General features: G+C 45.5%; 2 protein-coding genes across 4 annotated transcripts in view; one reads left to right on the top strand and one right to left on the bottom strand.

Moving 5' to 3' along the window:
- The first annotated feature begins 486 nt into the window (after positions 1 to 486).
- Positions 487 to 14587, top strand: ergic1 (endoplasmic reticulum-golgi intermediate compartment 1). Its single transcript, XM_079744924.1, has 11 exons — positions 487 to 606; positions 4846 to 4907; positions 7105 to 7177; positions 7749 to 7843; positions 9374 to 9498; positions 9844 to 9948; positions 10186 to 10246; positions 10543 to 10643; positions 11609 to 11731; positions 12353 to 13535; positions 14461 to 14587. The coding sequence occupies exons 1-10, from the start codon at positions 587 to 589 to the stop codon at positions 12458 to 12460; spliced, it is 873 nt and encodes a 290-aa protein (XP_079601050.1). The 5' UTR covers positions 487 to 586; the 3' UTR covers positions 12461 to 13535; positions 14461 to 14587.
- The window catches only part of flt4 (fms related receptor tyrosine kinase 4), a 46248-nt gene continuing 35686 nt past the window's right edge, over positions 13583 to 24144 (bottom strand). For 2 of the 3 annotated variants that reach the window (XM_079744919.1, XM_079744921.1), the window contains exons 18-30: positions 23831 to 23935; positions 22962 to 23075; positions 22317 to 22405; positions 21657 to 21855; positions 20148 to 20242; positions 18684 to 18806; positions 18381 to 18492; positions 16878 to 16977; positions 16169 to 16274; positions 15908 to 16032; positions 15172 to 15292; positions 15005 to 15084; positions 13583 to 14660 (exon numbers count right to left, since the gene is read on the bottom strand). In XM_079744919.1, the coding sequence (XP_079601045.1) occupies positions 14474 to 14660; positions 15005 to 15084; positions 15172 to 15292; positions 15908 to 16032; positions 16169 to 16274; positions 16878 to 16977; positions 18381 to 18492; positions 18684 to 18806; positions 20148 to 20242; positions 21657 to 21855; positions 22317 to 22405; positions 22962 to 23075; positions 23831 to 23935 (1556 nt within the window). In that variant the 3' untranslated portion in view covers positions 13583 to 14473. The remainder of the gene's footprint in view (positions 14661 to 15004; positions 15085 to 15171; positions 15293 to 15907; positions 16033 to 16168; positions 16275 to 16877; positions 16978 to 18380; positions 18493 to 18683; positions 18807 to 20147; positions 20243 to 21656; positions 21856 to 22316; positions 22406 to 22961; positions 23076 to 23830; positions 23936 to 24144) is intronic. The other variant, XM_079744920.1, reaches the window with a different exon arrangement.

Raw genomic sequence — 24144 nt, 5'->3', positions numbered from 1 at the left:
GTGTAAAGGCTATTTATTTTGTATCTCCTCAAATGAAGTTTGCATGCCATCATTACAGATAGCTGCTGTAAAAAAAAGTAAGCTAAAACATAAACACGATCATGTTGTATCATAATGTCCTGAATAGAATGTATATGTATATATATATATATATATATATATATATATATATAGATATAGATATTCAATATATATATGATTGTGTGTGTGCGTGTGTGTGTGTGAGTGTGTGTGTGTGTGTGTGTGTGTGTGTGTGTGTGTGTGTGTGTGTGTGTGTGTGCGTGTGTATAACTGTTGAGTACAGGTCTAGAAAAAAGTATTGAAATTATTATGGCAGTCAAATCATTTTTTGTAAAATATTAACATGGTTTGACTTTAAAAAAAGTTCAAATATTGGATTGAAGGAAAACGAATCCCCCTTTACAGGAAGTTGTCGGAAACCTCTGGCCCAATCAGATTTTGCAAAGCGTCCTAAGCCGACGTCAACCCGGTAACGCTGAAGAGAACCGGTGGAATTGGGAAGAGATCCGTGTGTACCGCAAACTATATTTCGCCCATAGTCTCCTCTCTCAAACTCAAATACATCATGCCTTTCGATGTTAGGAGGTGAGTATCGATACATTTAATAGCAACACGAACTGACACTTGTAATCTGTACTCTCTGTGCATCGCTGAATGAATTCCTCGCAGACTGTGAATCAAAACCCCGAGCCAAACTTAGAGCAGTGTCTCTCAACTAGCCTTGAACTTATACATTGTTTCATTTTGTATCGAGTTAACCCCCCATCGATAAAGGGTTGGAGCTTCATTGTTGAAGTATTCCGGTAAGGTTACTAATCCCTGTATTGTATTTGATTTTGCGCGATCCTACATTTGCATAATTATCATACTCATCTGTACATCTGGGACAGTAAGCTTGGTCTTAAAAGATTTTGGGTCAATCGATTCTAGCTACATGTAATCTGCAACTTTTGTTGTTGTTTGTCATTTTCGCATTTAATTCCTTCAACTTGCCTCTGCCCAGTCAAACCATCACTCCCATCACAGAGAAGCGCTATACGCGTCATCATTTGTCAAAGATAAATGGGGCAGTTCGGCCTAGTGATGAGATAAAAATACAACGTACTTCACAGGGACTCAGTGAGTGGTTCTCGACTGGTCCAACCTCAATGACCCTTAGTCATTATGTCCCCACCAAAAGTTAAAACGTGTATTTACCAATATTACAGTAATCAACCCTGCTTTCATGTACTGTGAACACATGGGGCGAACGAAAATCTGCAATCATTTGGGCTAAACTCAATGAACTAATAAGCCATTGGAACATGAATTAACATTGAAACATTAGTCAATTTATTTTCTTCTCTTTAAAGTTTAAGGTCTTTAAGGTCCACTCAAAATGCCCCCTCAACAAGTGAGTTTTGACCCAACAAACCAGTTGAGAATCACTGCAAAAGAGAATTACATATTGCTTGAGGTAGTCCCCCCCCACCTTACCCCGGAAGGGGAAAGCATGATATTATAATTATTATTATTATTATATTTCTGAGAAGAACCTACAAAAAAGCATTTACTCATAGCATAGCTGAAACATCTGTAATGGTAGCCTAGCCTACAATAATAATAAGCTTTCTGGATAATTTACATTCCTCTACTTTTTGAACAGCTCTCACACACAATTTAAACTATATCAGAAATTTGTTTAGTCAAAAAACATCTTTTTTTAATATCAATGTTTTCCACACATAGGAGTTTACCAAAGCATTGTTGAGAATAACGTCAGGGTCTCATTCACTCTGAGATACAAAACACATTGTTTGGTCTGTCTGTACTTTGCTTTAATCATAGTTTGTGACTCCCTGTCTGTCAATCTTTAAGCGTAATGAAATAATCCATTTTGTTTAAAGGGATCTCAGAAGGAGCCTGAAATGTAAGCGGGTGTGTCACTCACTCCCTTAGTCCTCCAGACTTTGAACCTGTTTGGTCTACTTACTAAGTGTTTATTACCAAGGGGCTATGCAAGATAGCAGACACAAAGTCACGTTTGGTCACATAATTTTCCATCTGAAATGAGTGTGTGTGCCTCTGCAAAAGAGAGGGGAACTTGTGATTAGTTAATTTGTAGTTAGAGTAGCAAACAAGTGGCCAAGGACTAGGAGACATTACCGTGAGAACCTAAGTGTAGGAAATGAATCATGTGTCCCCAAATAAATCATGAACTACTACACACAAGCTCCCTGATTGCAACCAAGGTGTTCCAATTTAGATATTTAGGATTTAGGATATTTATTCCACCTTCAAAATGTAATCATTAGTGTGAGCAATATTTTACACACCTGGTATAATACCTTTTAAAAATGGTCAAGATGTTGGCCTGCTTTTGTGTAGTTTATATTTTGTATTTTATAAAGTAAATGTGCATGCCATGATTTGCATTTACCAGCAATATTTTTGTTTCAGAGTTAACAGTACATGCCCTAAAGGGATACGCCTAGATATCTGTAAATCGGCATTTGCCTGTCTTACCCAGATTTGTGTGGTTTAATTCCAATTCAACATTGTGCATGCGTTAGAATTAGCCACTTCCATTGACTTGCAGAGTACCAGTAGCATAGCTCCTGTTAATGTGAGGGGAAAACACGTTGTATTTCGATCAAAAGTTTCTTAGTGTGATCCAAATAGTTGCTTATTGCAGTGGTTCGTTTTAGGTTGGTAGTTTGTCTGCAAACACACAGATCTGACAACCTGCCAGCTGTGAATGTTTGTAGACAAACTTCTAGGCAAACAATCTTGTTTGCCTACCGGTTTTGAGTAAGCGACTATTCAGAACACATTGGCAATCTCTGGGTAGTAACTAATAGAGTACTCCCCTCACATGATCAGGACCTAGGCTACTGTAACTCTGCAAGTCAATGGAAGCAGAAAAGCAATTGCTAACCTCACAAAGTCCCCTTCTAGACACACCATAGTGAATTCAGAATATAGCCACTGTTCTGATACTGGGCAAGACAGGCAAACGCCAATTTGCAAATATCTCGGCATATCCCTTTAACTAGTGCAATCTCTCTGTAGCGCAGTCAGAGATGGTGTGAAGCCAAGCTAGTTGTGTGAAGCTAATGTGATTGTAAAAAACAGCCGACCCAAGCCAACTCCAGCTTTATGGTTTCTCCTCAGTACTGTTATGACTGGGCCGTCACGATTAGCCTCTGAACACAGACCTTATCAACTATGGCGTTTGCTATCTTAAAAACACCTGATTTGAGAGATTACGAGGTGACTGTTGCTATCTCAGCCCGCTGATCTAATACTCATAACGCTGTAATGCTTTATTTTCACTGTATTCACGCTGACTCATTCGCACAAAGTACTCCCAAAGGCTGCGGTGACAGTTGGTGAAAAGCAGTCCCACTGCTTTCCATCTTTGGGCGTTACAGATAACATCATACCCGACAGTCGACTTAACGTCGTGGGTGCTTCCCTGAAATGAGTGAACTAACACCCAAAAGACAGAAGAGGCAGAAATGATGCAAAATCGCTGTCATAGCGCCATCTCAGCTTCAGCCTCAGATCCAGATTCAGAGTTGGTTTTATTACATCGTACACAAGTACACAAGAGTAAAAAATTCTCAGGCTTGGTTCCTGAACAGTCACATAGCAGCAACGACACAAGACGCAAGACGATACATCTCAAACCATGGCCGTTATTTGGGGGGCTGGAGAACGGTGTTGCGTGAAAGGGGGTAGAGGAAGGAGACGGTTCCTCCTAACAATGGTTTAACAAGGAGGATGTTGTGGCGCTCTGGTTGTCTGGCATGGAAGCCCCCCCCCCCCCCTGTACTTCCCTTCACCACAGGGGTCTTCTATGCCCCCACATCCTCTCTGCTCTACCTTCCTGGCAAATTTGTTATCACACACACACACACACACACACACACACACACAGTGGTTATGTTATTGGGATGGATTGGATCAGGCTCTGACCGGGTACTTCTGAATGAGAAGAGGGGGGCGATAGTGAGCAAGGTGAAACAGCGGGGATTGCGCCCCGAACAGGAAGCCCTGCCTCCCACTTCCTCCCCCTCCCTACAATTGCGTCAGTTGCGATTACTTCTCTGGCAACGCCTGTGGAAGAAAATGTGCACAGAAGTGAATGTTCTGGGTGGGTGGGACCAGTGGGGGGGCGTTCCGCCACAGAGTTTGGGGGTGAAAAAACGTTTGATACCCAAAAAAGGCAGGACGGAGTCGGCTCGGAGTCTGGTGATCCAAATAGTTCAACGCGAGATAGGTTTGACTTGAGCCCCTGCCTTCCTTAAGTAGGCGAGTTTGGGGTTTTCTTGATCTATCGGATTTTGTTGGATTGCCCAAAGTTATTTTAAATCGATCCAGATTCATGTTCAATCCAAGAGTAGAATTAGTTTACAAAATCCTATAACCATTACATAAGTAACATAATGTGATAAGTTCATGTCTGATTCGCGTCCGTCTTTTGGCATGTTTGTATATCGTGAGGTACACTGCTCTGTGCAGGCCAGTGTATGTAGCTCACGTAGTCCACAGGCCTCAATCCAAAGTGTGTGTGTGTGTGTGTGTGTGTGTGTGTGTGTGTGTGTGTGTGTGTATGTGTGTGTGTGTGTGTGTGTGTGCGCGCACCGCAGCTGGCCACCCGGGGGCCTGTTTGTAATGGCTTTCACCCAGAAATAACATTCCACATCTCTTCTGTAATATTGCACAGCCTCATGAGTACAGCATGTACAAGTTTACTCAGAGAGCAACGTGTTTTTGTAAACTCACACAAAGTTTGCCTTTCTCCCTCTGTTTTTCTTTCCCTTTTCTTCCCTTTCACAGGTTTGATGTCTATAGAAAAGTACCAAAAGATCTCACCCAACCCACATATACAGGAGCTTGCAGTGAGTTGTTAGTTTCTGTTCATGAAATCATATTTGCATAAAATGTAATATCTGTAGATTGGAGGGGGTTTACATTCTATTTGCATTTTCATTACTTCCAGATGTTATTGTTATGAACAGTTCTTATATGTATTACTGAACTGAGACCGTATTGAAGTATTGGAACTCAATAAACCCCCCCAAAATGGTGTTCATTTCATCAGTGCGTCCGTATTCTCACACGTCTTCATACTCAAATGTGTTCAGAGTGAGTGGTCTCGGTCAACAAAGGGAGTTTTTTAGGGGAACAACCTCTTAAGTGATGGGCGGGGTTGGAAGCTGTAATTTAAGCATTTACCTGTGCCAAGCACAGGAATATCCCGGGGCCATGAATCCTGAAAACCTTCTTGTCCTAACTCAACCTTTGCTATGGCAGGAATGTTCTGGAGCAACACTCACTCACACGAAACGAGGACACTGACAGCATAATCCAAAACCCGCTTTCTCGCTGATGTCATTGAATTTCCTGTTCGATGTCAGGAAGTCATTATGTAACAATTAAATAGACCTTTTTATCAGCAGAACGCTTGGATATGTACGCGCGTTCCCTTCCAAACCCTGAAGAACATTTAGTACTTGTTTTTTTTTTTCTCTTTTCAGGAAATTAAATTTGCGCCATGAATTTGTTTTCCTCTTTTATAAGCCAATGACTGTCAGCCAAGGGGAAATAAATTAGGGCTATTCCTGGACACCATTTTCACCCTTCCTGTCTCTGTGAATTACGTCCTACTGTTGTGTGGGAGGTAAGGGCATCGCGGTGGCGAGGCAAGCAGGAAAAAAAAATCACCAATATTGCATTTCCAGGTTCCACATACAACCTGTTCCCTTTCACAAAAGGTCAAATATTTGACCCTTTGGTCTTTTGTCAGGGATTAGGTCAGCATTCCAAAACATCAGTCTAGCGGTGTCTTGTTGTTACGGTGTAATTAAAATAAGTGAATTTATGGCATAAAAAAAGAACTTCTACTACTACCTTTTCTTTCATTATTCAATTTTTTATGTTGTAAGCTACTGATGACATTATTATTAATGTTCCAGGAAGTGCTATTGCCCTATACAGAACATCACAGCGCAACTCTAAAAGCGTGTTTTTTTTCTTTTCTTTCTGTTTTACCCTATGTTGAAACAGAATAAAACACCAATGAGTCAAGGGAAAGCTCATCCTATTAAAACAACAGGACTGGATGGTGGTGGTTTAAAAACAGCACTTTGTGTGTGCGGTGTCGTGGCGCGCGTGGCCCTTAGACGTGTGTCCTTTAGTGAACCTCAGCCGGTTGTGGATGTGTCATCCCGGCACTCCCTTAGTGTTTGTATCATAGTTAAACATTACCTTTTGATAAGCCTTGCTCAGTCAGGGCCACCGGTTGGCCAGGCAGTCACACCCTACGCTAACCACAGGTTCATGTGACCCATGACGATACCTAGCCCCCCCCCCCCCCCCCCCCCCCCCCTTCCTCGGTGAGGGTTATCTCGTTCAACGGGGTCACCTGCCGACGGCACTGTGACTCATCCCAGTCACTCATACTTTTGCGGCTGTTTCACGGTTACTTGAGATTCGTGTCTTGTGTCAGTTGAGTCTCGTTGTTCTTTTTGTGTTATGTGATGTGAAATGAGCTCCTAAGCTCCTCTCACTCTCGTCAAGTCTTAAGTCATCATGTCCGTCCTGGCTCAGTGTGGTTGCCACCACAACCACCACACTGCTTATTATGCTCTGAGGTCCAGTGCTCTAAGACGCTGTCGACATCTCCTCCCCCCCGTTTCTGGGTCTACGTAATTGCGAGAGTGCGAGGGTTTGTGTCAAGAGGAAACCCAAAATGGTTTGTTTTGTTGAGCGCTCTGGGCATGACCTCACTCTACTCAAAGGGAGATGTGTTGTAATGGCTGCCCTGCTGGGCTGACGTTAACATTCATCGCCAAAAGGAAGGGCTTTAAAGGGCCAAACAACCTTTATAAGCACCCGTAAAACACGGGCCATTTGGAGACTTTAACAACCTGGCTGTGATGTAATTTATTGATTTAACCAGATAAGGTCATTCTTGTTGCCCTTGTGTATAATTTTCTTTGGAATGCCATTAAATGCAGATAATGGGTCACAGGTTAAAAAAAAGTCATTTTTTGGTATCTTTTAAGTTCAAATCTTCCATGTTTGTCTCTACAGTATCCATCCTCTGCTGTGTGTTCATGCTCTTCCTCTTCTTGTCGGAACTGACGGGCTTCATAGCCACTGAAATGTAGGTACACAGTCACACATGTCCATACACACGCACACACACACACACACACACACACACACACACACACACACACACACACACACACACACACACACACACACACACACACACACACACACACACACACACACACACACACACACACACACTCATTTCACCATGTCCTTAGCTCTTGTTCCGACGCGCTGTTAAAGCTACAATATTATGAATGTCAATGTCCCCGTAATGATGTGCTTTCTGTCGCGACACAGTGTCATAACCCACCAACGAGGTCAATTTTCTCACAGGAAATTGGCTTTGGTGTGCCTGCGTCACTCTCTCTCTGTGTCTCCCTTGGTGGCGATAGAGGAGGGTAGACTTGGTCTGGGAGTGACGGACAGGATATTACATTAACAGGCCACTGCAACAAAGTACACTTTGTCGCAAGACACCGACGTTGCACATGACATAGTGACGGCCTTCCTCGCCAAATGGGAGGGGGGTCAAATGAAGTACTTTGCTTTCTGTCTAAATAGTGCCGTCTCATCCTAACCCTTCTTCCTGTGTGACTGTCCTGTTGTGTTGCCAGTGTCAATGAGCTGTACGTGGACGACCCCGACAAAAACAGTGGTGGGAAGATAGATGTGAGTTTAAACGTCAGTTTGCCAAACTTACACTGTGATTGTGAGTATACATATATACATATATATATATATATATATATATTCATCCTTATATTTACATCTTGATTCACATGTTCATTCTGTCCTCCCCTGTGCTCTGTTTTTAATTTGAATGACGAATGACATGGCCTCTATAAATGTTTGTGTTTCCTCGTTTTTTATTTACCTTTAAGATCCCTTATCGCCCTAGTCGGAGTATCTCACCCTTTCCTGTTGTTTATTTACGGCGAGTTGGCAGAGGAAACGCATGCATCAAACGGCGTGAAGCTCTGTCTGTGTTTAGTGTCCTGTCTATGCTCGATTAGAGCCAACACTTGGCTTGTAAACAACGTCTGCCCCTTATCTCTGGTCCAGTATAAAGTTATTGAGTCTGGGAGAAACGGGCTAATGCGCTTGACACAGAGTTGCCTCTGCTGGCTTGTCCCACCCGCCCTGTGATGTCAGAAATGGGTTGGCCCGGTGATCCATGCCTGGGACAGAGAGTCGTCACTCCCCCCCTATTTGCCTGCTATGACTCCCCTCAGAAAGTATGCCCCGAGTGAAAGAAAGCACACACACGCGCACGCAACCACCAATCTAGATTTGGACCAGAAATGGGGAAAAGTTCATAAACGGCTGTGGAGTAAATTAGCCAGAGCTCGTGTGCGTGTGTTCTGACATCTCGTCCCCATGTGGCTGTGACGCCCGTGCTCACAGCCCAGATCCTCTTCTTCCACTGGCGCCGCTCATTGCGGGCTCCCCATCTATTCCTCCCAAATCTGACCTTCAGATCCTCAGGGCTAATGTATCGTATCATCCGCCTGCTTTTTCATGGCAGAGCTAATACCGCCCAATGACGGGGCTTCAGTTTCTGCCGGCGGGCGGAAGAAATAAAGTGTTGATGTTCCATATTTACATGTCGTCTGAGCCCTGTTGGGGGGGGGGGGTGTCTGTGTCTCGTCTACCCCTGCGGATCTGCTTTCGCCGGCGCTATTTTCGCCCCGGGGCCCAGACTACTTCCAGAGATCATTTGTCAGATAGCGGGGGGAGCACTTGATTCGCGGGGCATCATGGAAAAGGGGAAGCGAGCGCCAGGCTTCCTTATTAAGACGTCTTTATTAAGACGTCTTAATAAGGAAGGAGAATCGTCCAGTAGGCCCCAACGGTTTAAAAATATTCCTTCCACTTTTATTTTGTGGAGCAACGTCTTAGGGGGAGGGGTTTGCGGTTGTCTTAAATGTCCAAGGTTGCAGAGATGGATGACATGGGACGGTTTCGTCAGACCTTACTGATCACCTTTTCCCTCTGTCCTTGTCAATACAACAGTCATAGGAGAACGAGAGACGGACAAGTCTGTCACTCTGTCATGTTTCCATGTGTCAAGTGTTCTGATGAACTGATTGCTGACTGCTGTATTAAACAAAACAGCATTTTCCAAAACGTTACTTTGGTTGTTCTTGTTGTTTCTCCTCCTCCTCCTCCTCCTCCTTCTCCCTCTCTTCATCCTCCTGTCGCTCTTCTTCCTCCCCCCCTCTTCCCCTGGTCGTCCTAGTGGTGGGGCTTGACATTCAGGATGAGATGGGTCGGCATGAAGTCGGCCTCATAGACAACTCCATGAAGATCCCTCTGAACCAGGGCTATGGCTGTCGCTTCGAGGGGGAGTTCACAATCAACAAAGTACAATCGCACACACACACACACACACACACACACACACACACACACACACACACACACACACACACACACACACACACACACACACACACACACACACACACACACACACACACACACCTCTTTTTTATACTTCGTTCGTTGCGATTCAACATGCTTTTCGATCCGCCTGATCATTTCTCAGATATAGATGGATGTGTTCATTCTGCAGAAAAACGATATTCTGTTTAGCTCTTAATGTGGAACTTCATTCATGTCCATCTCCGTTACCTGTACCTTGCTAATCTGTTATTGCATTTGTGTGTGTGTGTGTGTGTGTGTGTGGTTGTGTGTGTGTGTGTGTAGGTACCAGGTAACTTCCATGTGTCCACGCACAGTGCCACAGCGCAGCCCCAGAGTCCTGACATGACCCACACCATCCACAAGCTGGCCTTCGGGGAAAAGCTACAGGTCTCTACTCCACAGATAATGCGTCTGTGCTTTTACAGCTATCTATCTTTATTTACACACGCACACCAACCCGTAACCTTTTAGTTTTACACACACGTAGACAATGCCCACAAACACAAACACCGCTTACACACACACACACACACACACACACACACACACACACACACACACACACACACTCTCTCCCTCTTGATCTGGGAGAATGATTTCTGGTTCTGTGATCTTGACCTGCAGGTATTAAGGGTGCAGGGCGCCTTCAACGCCCTAGGAGGAGCGGACCGCCTTGGCTCGAACCGTAAGCGCACCCGCCCACGCATACTGCCCACCCTATCCCTACATCTACACTCGCTGCACTGACACAGCTGAGACAACAATCTTGCTTATGCGGGTCTGTTTTTGTTTGTCTGCGTTTCTGCTGGCACAACGTGACGCGTGCATGAGGCGCCGCGCAGTCTGAGCACTGACGCCTGGTTCACCCCTGTTTGTGTTGAAAGCATTCCAGTCTCCCAAGATGCTATTGCCAATCGGTGCATTTTGCGGAAGAAATTGTGTTCAGGTTTGTTTTGTGTGTTTTTCGTTGTTTGTTTGCAGCTCTGGCCTCACATGACTACATACTGAAGATCGTTCCCACAGTGTATGAAGACCTCTCTGGCAGGAAGAGATACTCATACCAGTACACGGTAGCTAACAAGGTACGTCAACCTGTTAGTCTTTTTTTTTTTTTCGCGGTTGCTTTTCGGTTTCAGTTCTGACGAGGTAACCGATTGCGAGTGGGACTATGTTGTTTACGCGCCTTGTCGCCACGGCAGCCCCCAACATATGGCCTCACGGGTTGCCATGTCGGCCTAGCCGCTGACCTGGAAGAGAGGGACCACAGGGCCCTGACTACTGGAAAGGCTCCCTTCGATTTGTCAACAAACCATAAAGCCTCTTCCAGGCATTGCCTTGACGTTACAGCTGGCCCCAGCCCCTGTGCTGTAACCAGGGTCCCCATTCAGGGTCACGTCAGTAATCTATACAAAACACCAAACATGAATGTTTGGTGTCTGGGGACGCCTCTCCAAAATGCCTAACACGGAGACCTCTGTTCATGCTAGGGACAGAGATCAGCAGCGGCCTCGAGACGCCATATTATTTTTGAGCTTTGATTTGTTATGTGATAGAAAACAAAAAATGTTATCTTTTGTGGTGTTTAACTTTCCCTGAGATGACATTGAGGTTTGCGGCTTATTTGTGTGTTGTTGTTGTTTTTATGCATACTTAGTGTCTGCCCATCATTGAATATTTGATGGTGTCGATTGGCGTGTTGGGGCTTGAATATTTGGGGAAATATGTCAGAAATATGGTGGTGTTGTTTGTTGATACAGAACCCACACAGGATGTGGTGCCAAGCTAAATCACAACACATTGAATTAGTCTCCAACGTTCAGTAAATTACCGTACAACTGACTTGCATATGGTTTGCAATTTGGCGCCTAATCAATTGCATACCCAATACAAGAGCAGGAATGACATTTGGCTTCGACGATGGCTGCGTTTCGCAACTGCAACACATTAAAACAATTGTTTTCAACAAAGGCCAATCCACAATGATTGACTATATGAATATAAAAGCCGTGTGTGTTTCATGTTGTGGTTCTCTGTCCCTCCCTGGCAGGAGTACGTAGCCTACAGCCACACTGGCCGGATCATCCCGGCCATCTGGTTCCGATACGACCTGAGTCCCATCACAGTGAAATACACAGAGCGTAGGCAGCCCTTGTATCGCTTCATCACCACCGTGAGTGATCCTTCCTGTGGCTCATCGCACAGCATTAACGCAACAATCTAGCACAGTAACAGTCATGTTTTTGGGTGACCACCTCAGAAAGCATGCTTCAGGACCAAAGCCCACACACATCTGTCCATTATCTGCATAGTTTCCTCTCTCGTCACCGCCCGCTCACGGCTCATTCCAAGTTATGTTTGAGGGTCTGAACCTTAGACGGTCTGTGGCCTGAAGTAGCTTGTTCAGAAGAGAGAAAATATGAATATTTCACTGGGGGATCACAGGGCCTAAGTGATCGTAAAGCCAGTGACGCCGTAGCCCGTCTTCACATGCTCTCTTCATTATCTCTCCTCTTTGTTATCAACCTCTCACGGATCTCCTGACCTACTAAGAGAATGACTGGTCTTATGGTATGATGGTGACTCAGTGCTGGTTACAGTTCACTACGCTCTGTCAGTGCAGTGGTAATGCACCCGCAGTACTTGCGATGCGGTTGGAAACCGGTTTGTGTGGGTTTTTAAAAATATATGTCATCGCCTCCTTAAAACGTGACACCACAGCGGAGACAATGAGTGAGGCTGGGTGAGTCAGAGGTGTGCCATTGTGTAACGAGCTGACCCCATTTCCTCCCAGATCTGTGCAATCATCGGAGGGACGTTCACCGTGGCAGGCATCATTGACTCCTGTATATTCACCGCCTCGGAGGCCATGAAGAAGGTCCAGATAGGGAAGATGTCCTGAGGTCAAAAGTCGTCCCACAGCCCTGCCCCAGCCTCGACGGTCATCTTATTTATAATGATCTCGGTGATTTATTCGATGGCTGCTCGAATAGGAAAAACTAAAAACGAATCAATCGCCTTGTTGAGAGAAATAGCTGAGTGACCAATGAATGAATGGCTTGAGTATCCATGTAGTGATCCGTTAAACGCTGCACTTTGTCTTCCTTCCCCCCGTCCCCAAACTCATGTATTTTTGCTTTTTGAACGCAGTCATCACTACAAAGTATTGATCCTGTCCGCAAATAATGGTCAACTGAAGGATGTTTCTCTTTTTTCTACGATGGTTGCTAGATTTGAATCCCGGATGCCATAGACTAAACTGGTCATGACAGAAGACGAATGTATTCCATTGTTACTGATACTGATTTGCTTGCCATTGAATTCGCAATGTAAAGGTTCTTCCATCCATGTTCTCAGTAGCTATACCAGTCATGGGCATTGAAGCATGTTGTGCTTTGTGTTCATATGTGAGAGTGGCTGTCACTTAAACCAGTTCATTGTATTACAATTCTATTTTAGTTACAGATATCTGATTTTCTGGATCCGCCCCGGTTACATTTTTACGAAGTTGATTTCGTTGGGTTTCATTTACTTTCAGCTGTCTATTTATCATTATAAGATATAGGATGAAAGTTTACTCGTTTTAGTTTTTGACATATTCCAGTCCTCTTACATGCATTTCCTTTAGGATGCTTTCTTTTTCCTTTTTGTCTGCTTTCAAATGTACATTTTGGTTACAGGGTTTACCAGGCATGGTCAGTCAGTGTTTGGTTTGAATGTGTTGCATCCTTTTCTGTGCTTTTTTTTTGGTCTTGGCTTCCTTCTATGGTACCTGACAAAAAACACTACTTCTAAACTGGTTTTCCTACTTCTTGTACATTTTGTGTTTTTTTTTTTTTTTGTTCAGAATGTCAGGGGAATACTACCTGGTGACACAGTAAAGGTTACATTTGAAACCGCTGCGTCTCGGTCACTTCCCTCGTGATTCGCTCCTTGTGTTCATCCATTGGGTTTAGGGGCCCAGGCAACGTGATGTGGTAGGTAGACAGAGATTGATTACTGCTGTAAACAATAGTCCTCTTTTCTTCTGCTGAAAATATATATGGTCTTTTCTTACACTCGTGGAACGGATATTCCACGAGTTCCAGCATTCAAAGATACAAAATACTGAATGTGTCTTTTCATAATAACTAGTATTTTAACAAATACTTGTGCAAATACAAATGCACTTTATTAACTAATTTGCTATGAGCAGAAAACAGCTCTGTATTTGGGCAGAAATAGCAATGCAGCCAATTCATTCAGGGGTTCCTCCTCAGACGATAACATGCAAATGCATTACAGACTATACCATAGAACATATAGCATGCGCCTTTTTATGTATTCCTTTTCAAGTCAAAGAACTTAATGTAACCTGAAGCTTATCGTAGAAAGTGCTTCACAGAACAAGTTAAGGCCAAGTTGGTGCAGCACTCTAATAATGGGAACGAATTTAACATGTTATGGCACAACAAAGTGAGAATCTAATGCAAAATATGTCATGTTGTTTAATTTCTTCCCAATAAGGGCACATTTTGTACAAAATAAAACACGGATGAATACTCTGTATATAAAAGATAAAAAATATAACTGGGTGAATATATAATACTTTGGGTTGTTTTTAACAAAGTATCGCCACCCAGTGGCTGGCACAGAAACTTAAGGCACACAGTCAGTCAATTTTCAGTCGGCAGCACAGGCAGGGATAAGAGTGCGTTGAGATGAGCTTCGGCTATACTGGAGAGGTCAAGGTCGAGATGTGGACCCTAGAAGACAATTCTAATGGGTGATGTCTCATTATCCTCCGTGAAAAAAGGGAGAACTAGATCCAAGTTACTACTTTCATTTTAAACACGACCCCTAGTGGTCAACACTGGCAGTGATTTACATTTCTTTTGGTCTTCCGCTCCTATATCTCCGGAGCTTTGCAGGTAGATTATAGGTTGGAAGTGGCCGGAGAGGTGGGGTCCGCCGAGGAGAAGAAGTCACAGCCGCCGCCGTGCTCGGACAGCTGGCCATACTCGTTGTTGTAGAAGGTTTGACCGGAGAGCTGGCTGTGGAACCCCGGTCGATGCCGTGAGCCAGTTGAAGCCTGGGAGCCCGTCAGACACTCTGTACTCCTGCTGGTCACATAAAGAACAGCCGTTACCAGCTGTTTTGATGAATGCTGACATTGAATTTTAACAAATCGAGTCACAATCAAAGGGGCAAATGCTGGTGAGTGAGGTTAGCGTCAGTATCCGTAGTCTGTAGGTCTAAATTTGTATTATCTTATCAAGTAATAACGTATTATAAGAATACAATATAAGTTATAAGTAATATACAATTATATATATATATTTATTTATTTCTATTGATATGTAGGCTATAACATGCAAAGGCACTCTAAGGTTCAGATTACTGATGTGGTATATAGTGGGGCTTTTTTCACTTCCAATTTCCCCTTTTCCGCTCCCATTTCCTCTACCTTGTAGACATCACAGTCTGGTGCTCAATTATCTCAAACTCTTCTGAGGCCAGAACCATGCCACTGTCCGTCTGGCTGTCCTGGAACACAAAGCAACGTCAATAACACATCAATCCGCTTCACAAAGACGATCTGTTTGTTAAGCACCTGTAAGGAAAAGCCCTTACCTGCTGAGACTTCTGTTGATCCAGCTCCAGAGGTAACTCCTCAAAGGTCTTCACCCTGGGCTGGCACATCTTTGACGGAGCCACGAACACACAACCAGTGAAAGGCACGCAGTTATAATACCTGACCGGGGAAGAGGGGAAAGGTAGGGTCTGGTTAGGAATGGATGGAGGACTTCAGCTATTAAAAGGGGCTATGAATACTTGTGTATGTCGAATTAACCTGGACCATATTTCAGTATTTACCAAAAACGATGGCAGTTCTTATTAATACATACAAAAATTTGAATACTCAATGTCTTATTGACTTTAAAGTCTTATAAAGACTTGTAAACCAACTACATTTCCCATTGGGATAATTAATTAAAGGTGCAGTGATGCATTGAAACATAAGTCATTGTTTATATGAGTGGTAATATAAACTGATAAACTGATCATGGTTATTTTTTTACCACCACCACCACCTCCACCTTACTGGCAGGTGATCTGGTGTTCTACTTTCCCACCTGGGACTAATAACAAACATCCACATCTCATCTCCTTCCCTCCCAGATCCAAAACACCCGGTCATTTGGCTCATTGGATCTCTAAGAAGCCAAAAGTGTCCTGGTTCTGAACGTGTTTGCTGTGAGACTCCATCATGATCTGTGACTCCTGGTGCTGTGGTGTTAGTCGGCCTTCCCCTCTCCGGGGGATAGCCCGGGGACGCAGCAGATAGGGTGGGTGGGGTGGGGGGCACCTGGCAGGCAGAGTGCTGCAGGGCGTCCTGAGCTCCTCCTCACTCGCCGGGTGAGACGAGGTCTGGTAGAAGCCGTCGTCCTCCGAGCTCTGGGACTGGTTCAGGGGAACGTAGTCCTTCCCATCCTGGGGGGGGGGGGGGGGGGGGGGGGGGGGTAACTATGTAATTGTGGTACTGGGGTCATGGTTATTTTTTTCTCCACCACCACCACCATCACCCCATCCACCACCTGCACCATCACCCCCTCCACCTCCACCTTACCGGCAGGCTGTTGTCCTGCAGCAGGTCCCCGAGGGTCTCCATCAGGGCTGGGAAGGTGGGCCTTTCTCTGGGCTCGCCCTGCCAGCACGCCAGCATGATCCCGTATCTGTCAGCAGGGGGCAGCATAATCACACAGAGGAAAGCATGGGTCGGTTGGCCGTGTAACACCCAGACATTAAAAACGTCATGAGTCTGTGACTGCTAAATGTATTCTGAACGCTGGAAAGGCCAATGGGCTCTTTAGTTTTGTCACATAATGATGTTCTGGGGGAATTGAATCAGGATACCATACAGTGCTCGCTATGCATCTTCACTTGACAGCTGAAGTATTACAAGTCATCACATTACATTATTTATTTCGCTGACGCTTTCATCCAAAGAGACAATAAGTGCATCCAAGCATGGAAATACAACCCAGTACTTGCAAGAATCACGAGAATGCATAAAATGAATCAACTCCGGAAAACTGCTTCCACAGCTAAATTTCAGAAACTTTTTGTTTCATTGGCCAAGCTGCAGTGTGACCCGATGAAGTACATTGTGCGACAGGGGGGGGGAGATAGTGTTGAGTTTCTGCTGTCCTGATGTCAGTGGGCATAGAGACAGCAGACATCTGTGAGGAGCCGGTTCCGGCACTGTGGAGCTAGCCATTAGTCATTGGTTCCTTGGATATAAAAAGGGATCAAGGGAGATGTTTCTGCCCACATACATTTCAGGGGAGGCGGTTTCAGGGGCCCTCATCCTTGTGCCGTCCTTCAAACGCTTACAGAAGTCCTCGTCGATCTGGACCCCTGGGTATGGAGACGCGCCTACAAAAAAAGGGAGTGAGAGTTGGGACGACGGGCAGCGTTTCACATAACTAAACGTGTTACACCTAGCCCTGCTAGGGCTGTCATCCTCTAAACGCCGGCCCACGGTGGAGAGGTGCCAGGTGAAGGCGCTGGGATTTGCTTGGCTTCTGAGACTGGTGTTACGCAGTAGCCCTATACAAATCGGAGGACCACATTTCACGTATCAAGCAAATGTGCAATCTAGAGAAACACACCGAGCCAGACATTCGGCAGTTTGAGTGGGTGGATATTGAGCATAGAAATGGCTGTTTGAACAATCAACATGACACAGTACAACGTGTGTCGGTTGAGTGTATAAAGTTGTTGAGGAGAGAGGTGAATAGCTCCAGGCCAACCCAGCTCCCGTAGCTGTGCTCTGACATCCCGTTTTGTCCTCAGCTCAGCCCCGAAAGCAGAAATGTTGTTGTTACTGTGACGGCTTCACTGACTCCACATCCCATGTGAAATGCTCTTTTCTTCGAGTATATGCTAGTTTGAGGCGTGTGTTTGTGTGTCTGTTTAAATGTGTGTGTGTGTGTGTGTGTGTGTGTGTATGTGTGTGTGTGTGTGTGTATGTGTATGTGTGTGTCCGTGTGTGTTCCTTTAGTGTGTGTGTGTGTGTGTGTGTGTGTGTGTGTGTGTGTGTGTGTGTGTGTGTTGTGGCATCCCGCCGCTGAACCTCGGACCGGGCGGGTCCGAGGACACGCAGTAGACCTGGTTTACCGTCGCCAACCTCCAGCCGGCGACAGAGAGCACCACGTCTCTCCCCCCAATCAGCGCAATCGGGGACACCTGGCCGGAGGAAGGGAAAGGACCAGAAGCCGGGCTTAAAAGGCGCACCAGACCGGGCGAACCAGGAAGTGCCACGGAGAGAGTCCGCACAGCGCTGGGCAAGTGACACGGCGGGAGTGCTCGCTAGACCGGGAGAAGGGCGAAGCGACACGGAGGGAGTAAGCACCAGACCGGGCGAACGGCAAGGGACGCGGAGGGATTCCGCACAGCGCTGGGCAAGTGACACGGCGGGAGTGCTCGCTAGACCGGGAGAAGGGCGAAGCGACACGGAGGGATTCCGCACCACGCCGGCGATCTAGAGGCTCACGGAGACCCTAGCACGAGTATACAGACTATTAATTATTCTCGTGAAATAAACGCCGAATGCGGCTTTAACCCTTGCCGATTTCCGTGTGATTCCTGCCGGGTATCTGACAATCGGGGAAACGGGTTGCCACAGTGTGTGTGTGTGTGTGTGTTGGGGGGGGGGTGTGGATGTGTGGTTGTGCGCGTGTGTCTGAGTTCAGGTGTTTGTGTCCGTATGTGCGTGCGTACAGTATATGTAACTGGGGTACTGGGGTCATGGTTATTTTTTCCCTCCGTAGTTTTACCCAGAGAGAAGATTTCCCAGAGGAGGACTCCAAAAGACCACACATCACTCTGGCTGGTGTACAGCTTATCAAAGATGCTCTCCGGAGCCATCCACTTCAAAGGCAGACGAGCCTGAGAGAACACAAAAACAACAACACATAGCTTTGTTACAAAGACAGAAACAGAGCCTGCAAATCATCCCACTAGACCAAATGGCTGCCATTTCAACAGAATACAAAAAAACTTCTATGGGTCATGGCACACAATAAGCCGGTGTCAGGTCACACCTATGGAATGACGGGCGACCTTTAGGCCTTTCTTACATTTCCTTTCCTGACATAGTCGGGGTCTTTGTATATGTCCCTGGCCAGGCCGAAGTCACAGATCTTCACGATGTTGTCCTCTGACAGGAGAATGTTCCGGGCAGCCAGGTCTCTGTGGATACACTGTAGATACAGACAGGAGCCCAAATGGATTATAACCCTTTGTGTTTGTGGTGCGCGCGTGTGTGTGTGTGTGTGTGTCTGAAGGTTTTTAGGTGCATGTGTCTGGGGGGGGGGGGGGGGTTGTGTGTGTGTGAGTGTGTGAGGTGTTAAGGTGTGTAGGTGTTTAGGTGTGTACATGTGTTGATAGGTGTGTGTGTGTGTGTGTATGTGTGTGTGTGTGCATGCACGCGTGTAGTTTTGTGTGTGTGTGCGTGTGTGGTGTTTAGGCGTGCAGGTGTGTAGGTGTATGTGTGCATGCACGTGCATGCATGTGCACGCATGTGCACGCATGCGTAGGGTTCTGTGTGTGTACCCGTGTGTTTAGCTGGTGTACGCTTGTATTTCGCTGTGTGTACACATGTGTATAGGTGTGTGTACGTGTGTGTTTAGATGTGTGTATGTGTTTACAAATGCGCCTGCGTATCTGGAGAGCATCTCGCCTCCTTCACAGTCACCACCGAGCTATGGTTCCCATCCGCCCGGCCCCGAGACGCGTCACCCCTCACCGCAACAACTGCTCTACATCACCAGAAGGATGTGAATCTGGCCACCTCAGCCCGTATAAATCACATCTTCTGTTTAATAACATCCCACCAAAAAGTATTCTTCTCCATAGCTAGCCCGGGTCTGAATGCACTGGCGGAGCACTGTGCTGTTTAAACAGGTGTTTGTTTAAACCAGGCCATCACCAAGACGCTACACATAGCTGTGCCTGCGTTAGGACACATTATCACTGAGCAAAGCCTCTTCCTTCCTCACCGCAGAGATCATTCCGATAAGATCGACACGGACGATTAAGTTGTTTTTATTGGGTGCAGGTGATGCCGCCGCGTTTAAATGGGCCCATCCATCTGGGCAGCTAACCCTATTCACAGTGCGAACTTCTGCGTCTCTCTGCTCTGCATATTACAGCATCGTTAATGTTTCCATATAGGTGCATCCTTTATCTACCACCGCCCCTTCACCCCGCTCACTAACGGCACCTCTTCATCACGCTCCTTTCCTCGTCCATCAAATATTTAAATTTCTTCCAAACGCAAGTGTTTGTTGTGTTGCTTTAAAGTCTCGCAGCAATCACGGCGAGGGAGCCAGGAAGTCGTTTTAAGCAGACGGATCTGTACGTCATTTTGATGAATGCGGACGTTGAAGTCACAATCAAGGGGCATATTAGTGAGGCATCGTATATTCCTGAGCAACCTAACGTGTTTCCAATCGATTCGCTCGTATCAGAGATAAAATACCTGCGTGGTGCCGGGATAGTATTTGGATCAGAACAAAGGCTGTCGTGTGTTAATAACACACCTTCCTGGAGGCCAGGAACTCCATCCCACGAGCCACCTGGAAGCTGTAGCAGATGAGGTCCTCAATGGTCAGAGGGCTTTTCCAGAGGTCCTCCACTGGAGAGGAGAAGGGGGAGGGGTGAGGAGGGGGAGAGGGCGATAAATATAACCAACATGAATCACTTGACCCACATGTGATGTAACCTCCATTTATGACCGGCTTGGAGATCACTTTGGCGACGTGCCTTGATCCTTTTTTGGTCTGTGGGTAGTTGGGTAACTTCCTGTCCTGGTCATCTCCACAGTGAGTTGGTTTCATTTATGTCTCACGTAACACCCATAGAGATGTATATACATAGGAAGCCCATTGAGTGAACAAGCAACAAGCTAACGGAGGTGCTGCGGTTCTTCTGGATCTAAATCACTCTAATGTTTACATTTCTCATTAGATTTCAACGTGCAATTTCTACAACCATATGAAATTGAACTATATATATTGAATATACAAGATTTTGTATTGCTTGTTCTTTTTTACTCTTTTTGGACTTTTTATGTTCATAAACTTTGCCTCTCCTATATGACGGTGAAGCTGGTGCACCATCCGAAGGCCAATGCAGCGTTGATATATATAGACGTCCATGGCACCAGTCTGATCCAATGTGTATTTACTTGACTAGTTGTGTCTATAATTGTGCACTGCAATACAGAGCATGCGTTCCAATACCCATACTACAATACCATTTAGTATGCCAGCAAAATGTCCCAATACATTGGAAAATGCAGTTTGCCAACAAAACCACGATGCTGTACTACATCTGGCACTGCAGAAGCCTTGTGGGTGGCACTACAGGTATGTTAATCAGTGGAATCCTCTGTAGTATGTCCCAATCGTATGCATTCTGTGTGCAACAGGTTGTAGTTTGTAAGGGTAGCTGCAGCACATACTACGAGTAAAAATAAATTCGATTCAGTCTTGAATCAAAAAAAGGGGAAAAGAGCCCACTGAACCTGTTCATAGTGGTGTCATTTCAGGACAAACACAGGTGTCACTCAAAACACTCATTATGGGTCTAATGCTCATTAAATGTTCCAGGGGTTAGGTGGTAGACTTATCTCCACAGATAGTCCACTTCCTGTGACCTTTCGCATAAAAGCAGTAGACCCATAATGAGTTTTATCAGCGTGCTACATTTCTAGAGGGCGTGTCCCACACACACACACACACACAGACAGACAGACAGACAGACAGACAGACAGACAGACAGACAGACAGACAGACACACACACACATACACACACACCCAAACAGCCACACACACACACACACACAGACACATACCAACTCAATCACAAACACACACACACACACACACACACACACACACACAAACTCAATAACAAACAAAGACACACACACACACACAATAAATGCAGAGAACACGCAATCACACACATACACACACACACACACACACACACACACACACTCAATCACACACACTCAATCACACACACTTGGCAGCTCACTCACGTTTCTCAACAGCAGGAGGGGTAGTCTGGGGACTTGGTTTGGTGAAGGTGCGGCTCTTAGGGGAGGAAGGGGAGGTGGGGGAGGAAGGAGGGACGGGGTAGGAGGGATAGGAAGGGGTGGAGGGGAGGTGTCCTCTCTGGTCCACTCGCCCCGCCTCGATCATGCGTCTCACCTGGCTCTGGGTCTTAGGGGAGCGGTCCTGTAGGGGACATGTGAACGATGTCATCACCTCTCTGATGGGAGGTCACACAAGGCCGTACCGCTAGAGACTTTGATGTTAGGATGGTGTGTTTACCCACGTGAAATGGGATTAATCTAGTAAAATTAAATAACATTTGTGCATTATAATATTATTGATAAGGATAATTTCATTGTGCTGTGCTGTGCATCAAGTCAGGAAAATAGCATCAATAAAATAGGCGTTACTTTTACTAAATCAGGTAAGAGATAAATAGGTATAAAAAGAAGTCAAAACAAAACACAAACCCTAACCCTAACCCGTAAAAACAAGGCAAGCAAATTCAAATCGCACAATATATGCAGCCCAAAGGATGATATGATTGTGCTTGAGGTGTGGATATAATAAAGGTTATGTGCAGGTAACTTCAGAAATAAGAGCAGCGACAATATAATATCAAATAAAAAAGCAGTTTCAAATACCCTGTACGGCAGAAAGAATTCTCTTTTGGCCCGGAGGTAGTTGGACAGATTCCCATATTTGCAATACTCTACGACCACCATCAGCGGACCTGGGCAGGGATAAAATATGTCAGGAAAATACATGTCAAAACAAATACAAATTGAACTTTGTACTATTTTACAATAGCTTCATATTCATATTCAACATTGTAACACTGTATCGTCTCAAAGTGGACATGTTTTGTGTAATTTCCTTTGCAACTTTCATTGCACATAAAACTGCAATCCCTGCAGTGTTTCATTCAGCGGTTATAGTGTCTCCTGTGGTTAGCTTTTTGCTAGCCCTCTGATTAATGCTGGTAATAAAGGTGCCAACAGGGGAACGCTATTCGCTATGGTTCCTCAGCCATCTCCTGCTATCTCCGTAGCCCCCTCAGAAAGAATATTTCATGAATGTATGCATGGGTCAGGGCTTCATGGCTTTCTGAGGTTATATCCAAGAGGTTGTATTGGCTTTCATATGAGCATGTGTGTCAGTTTTGCCCTCCTAGTCCCAATGCTTGGTTGTGTAGTTCATGTGTATGTGGTTGGCATCTTATTTTCCTTTTTAGCGACTCAAAAAGTTCTCAAATGCAAGGTAACCAGTGAGAAACACCCAGCGCTCACCATTAGGTTTGGTGCAGGCGCCCAGCAGGTTCACCACGTTCAGATGGTTCCCGATGTGGATCAGAATCTTCAGCTCGGACATCAGTGCCTTGTGCTCGCTAGCGGTGGCTCCCTCTAAAGAAAAAGATTAAAGAGAGATGTTCCCCACTGTCGCCTGCAGACATGATTCCCTCCAGCGTATTTTAAAGGCTGTATCAATGATTACAACAGCGTTAATGACAATGACCTCAGCCAAGTCGAGGCTTGCCATGCATACGTTTACCCTTTATCTATCCTATGGGCCATTTTGCAAAACCCTGTGGACAACATACAAATCATGGTGTGTTGTCTGTACGTATAAATGCTTTGCAGTGAGGTGCGTTGGGGGCTGCAGGGGAATACTGACAGGCAAAGCTGGCCTGAGGGCAACTGAAGTCTGATTAGAGCTGTAGCCAAAGTCTTAGAGTCGCTCGGGGATCACTGGTTGAATAAATAAGAACAAGCCAGAGTGGGAGGGGGGCCGGGATGTAGTTAAGGACAGAGCCAGCAAGCTGGAAAGAGTGGATACAAAATGGATGAGACAGAGAGATATACAAAGTGAATGAGACAGAGAGAGTGGGGAGTAGTGGGGTGTTTTGAACAAACTTATTTACCCTTCAGGACAAACGTACACAGACGGCTGGACAGACGGACACACACACACACACACACTTGCGCGCACACACACACACACTCACACACACAGACAGACACACTTGCAAACACAAACACAAACACACTTGCACACATACACTTGCATGCACAAAGACAGACACAATTGCACACACACACACACAGACACACCAACACACGCACAATCACACGAAAAATAAGTCAACCTGCAGCCTTACCTTTGAGCATCTTGACTGCCACGGTGTCAGGGCCGCTGTTCTTGCTGCCGCCGTAGATGGACGCCTCGATGACCTTCCCAAAGGCCCCGTGACCCAGGACCTTCCCTACAGCCCAGGTGAGGTCACACACCATGTATTCATTACTCGAGCAAAAATCAGCGGTTTAAGAGTTGTACAATATAATACAATACAATATAATACATTCCAGTGCAGTTTTAGTTGTATTGTACAATCTAACAGACACCAACAGTATTATTGGGTATATGTGTTTGTATTGGGTCTGAAATTGTGTATGGATGTGTGTGTGCCGTGGG

The sequence above is a fragment of the Pollachius pollachius genome (genome assembly GCF_949987615.1).
Source record: "Pollachius pollachius genome assembly, chromosome: 10".
NCBI classification, from domain to species: domain Eukaryota; kingdom Metazoa; phylum Chordata; class Actinopteri; order Gadiformes; family Gadidae; genus Pollachius; species Pollachius pollachius.
The sequence above is the reverse complement of the archived record's forward strand: the minus strand, read 5'-3'. Positions and strand labels throughout refer to the sequence as shown.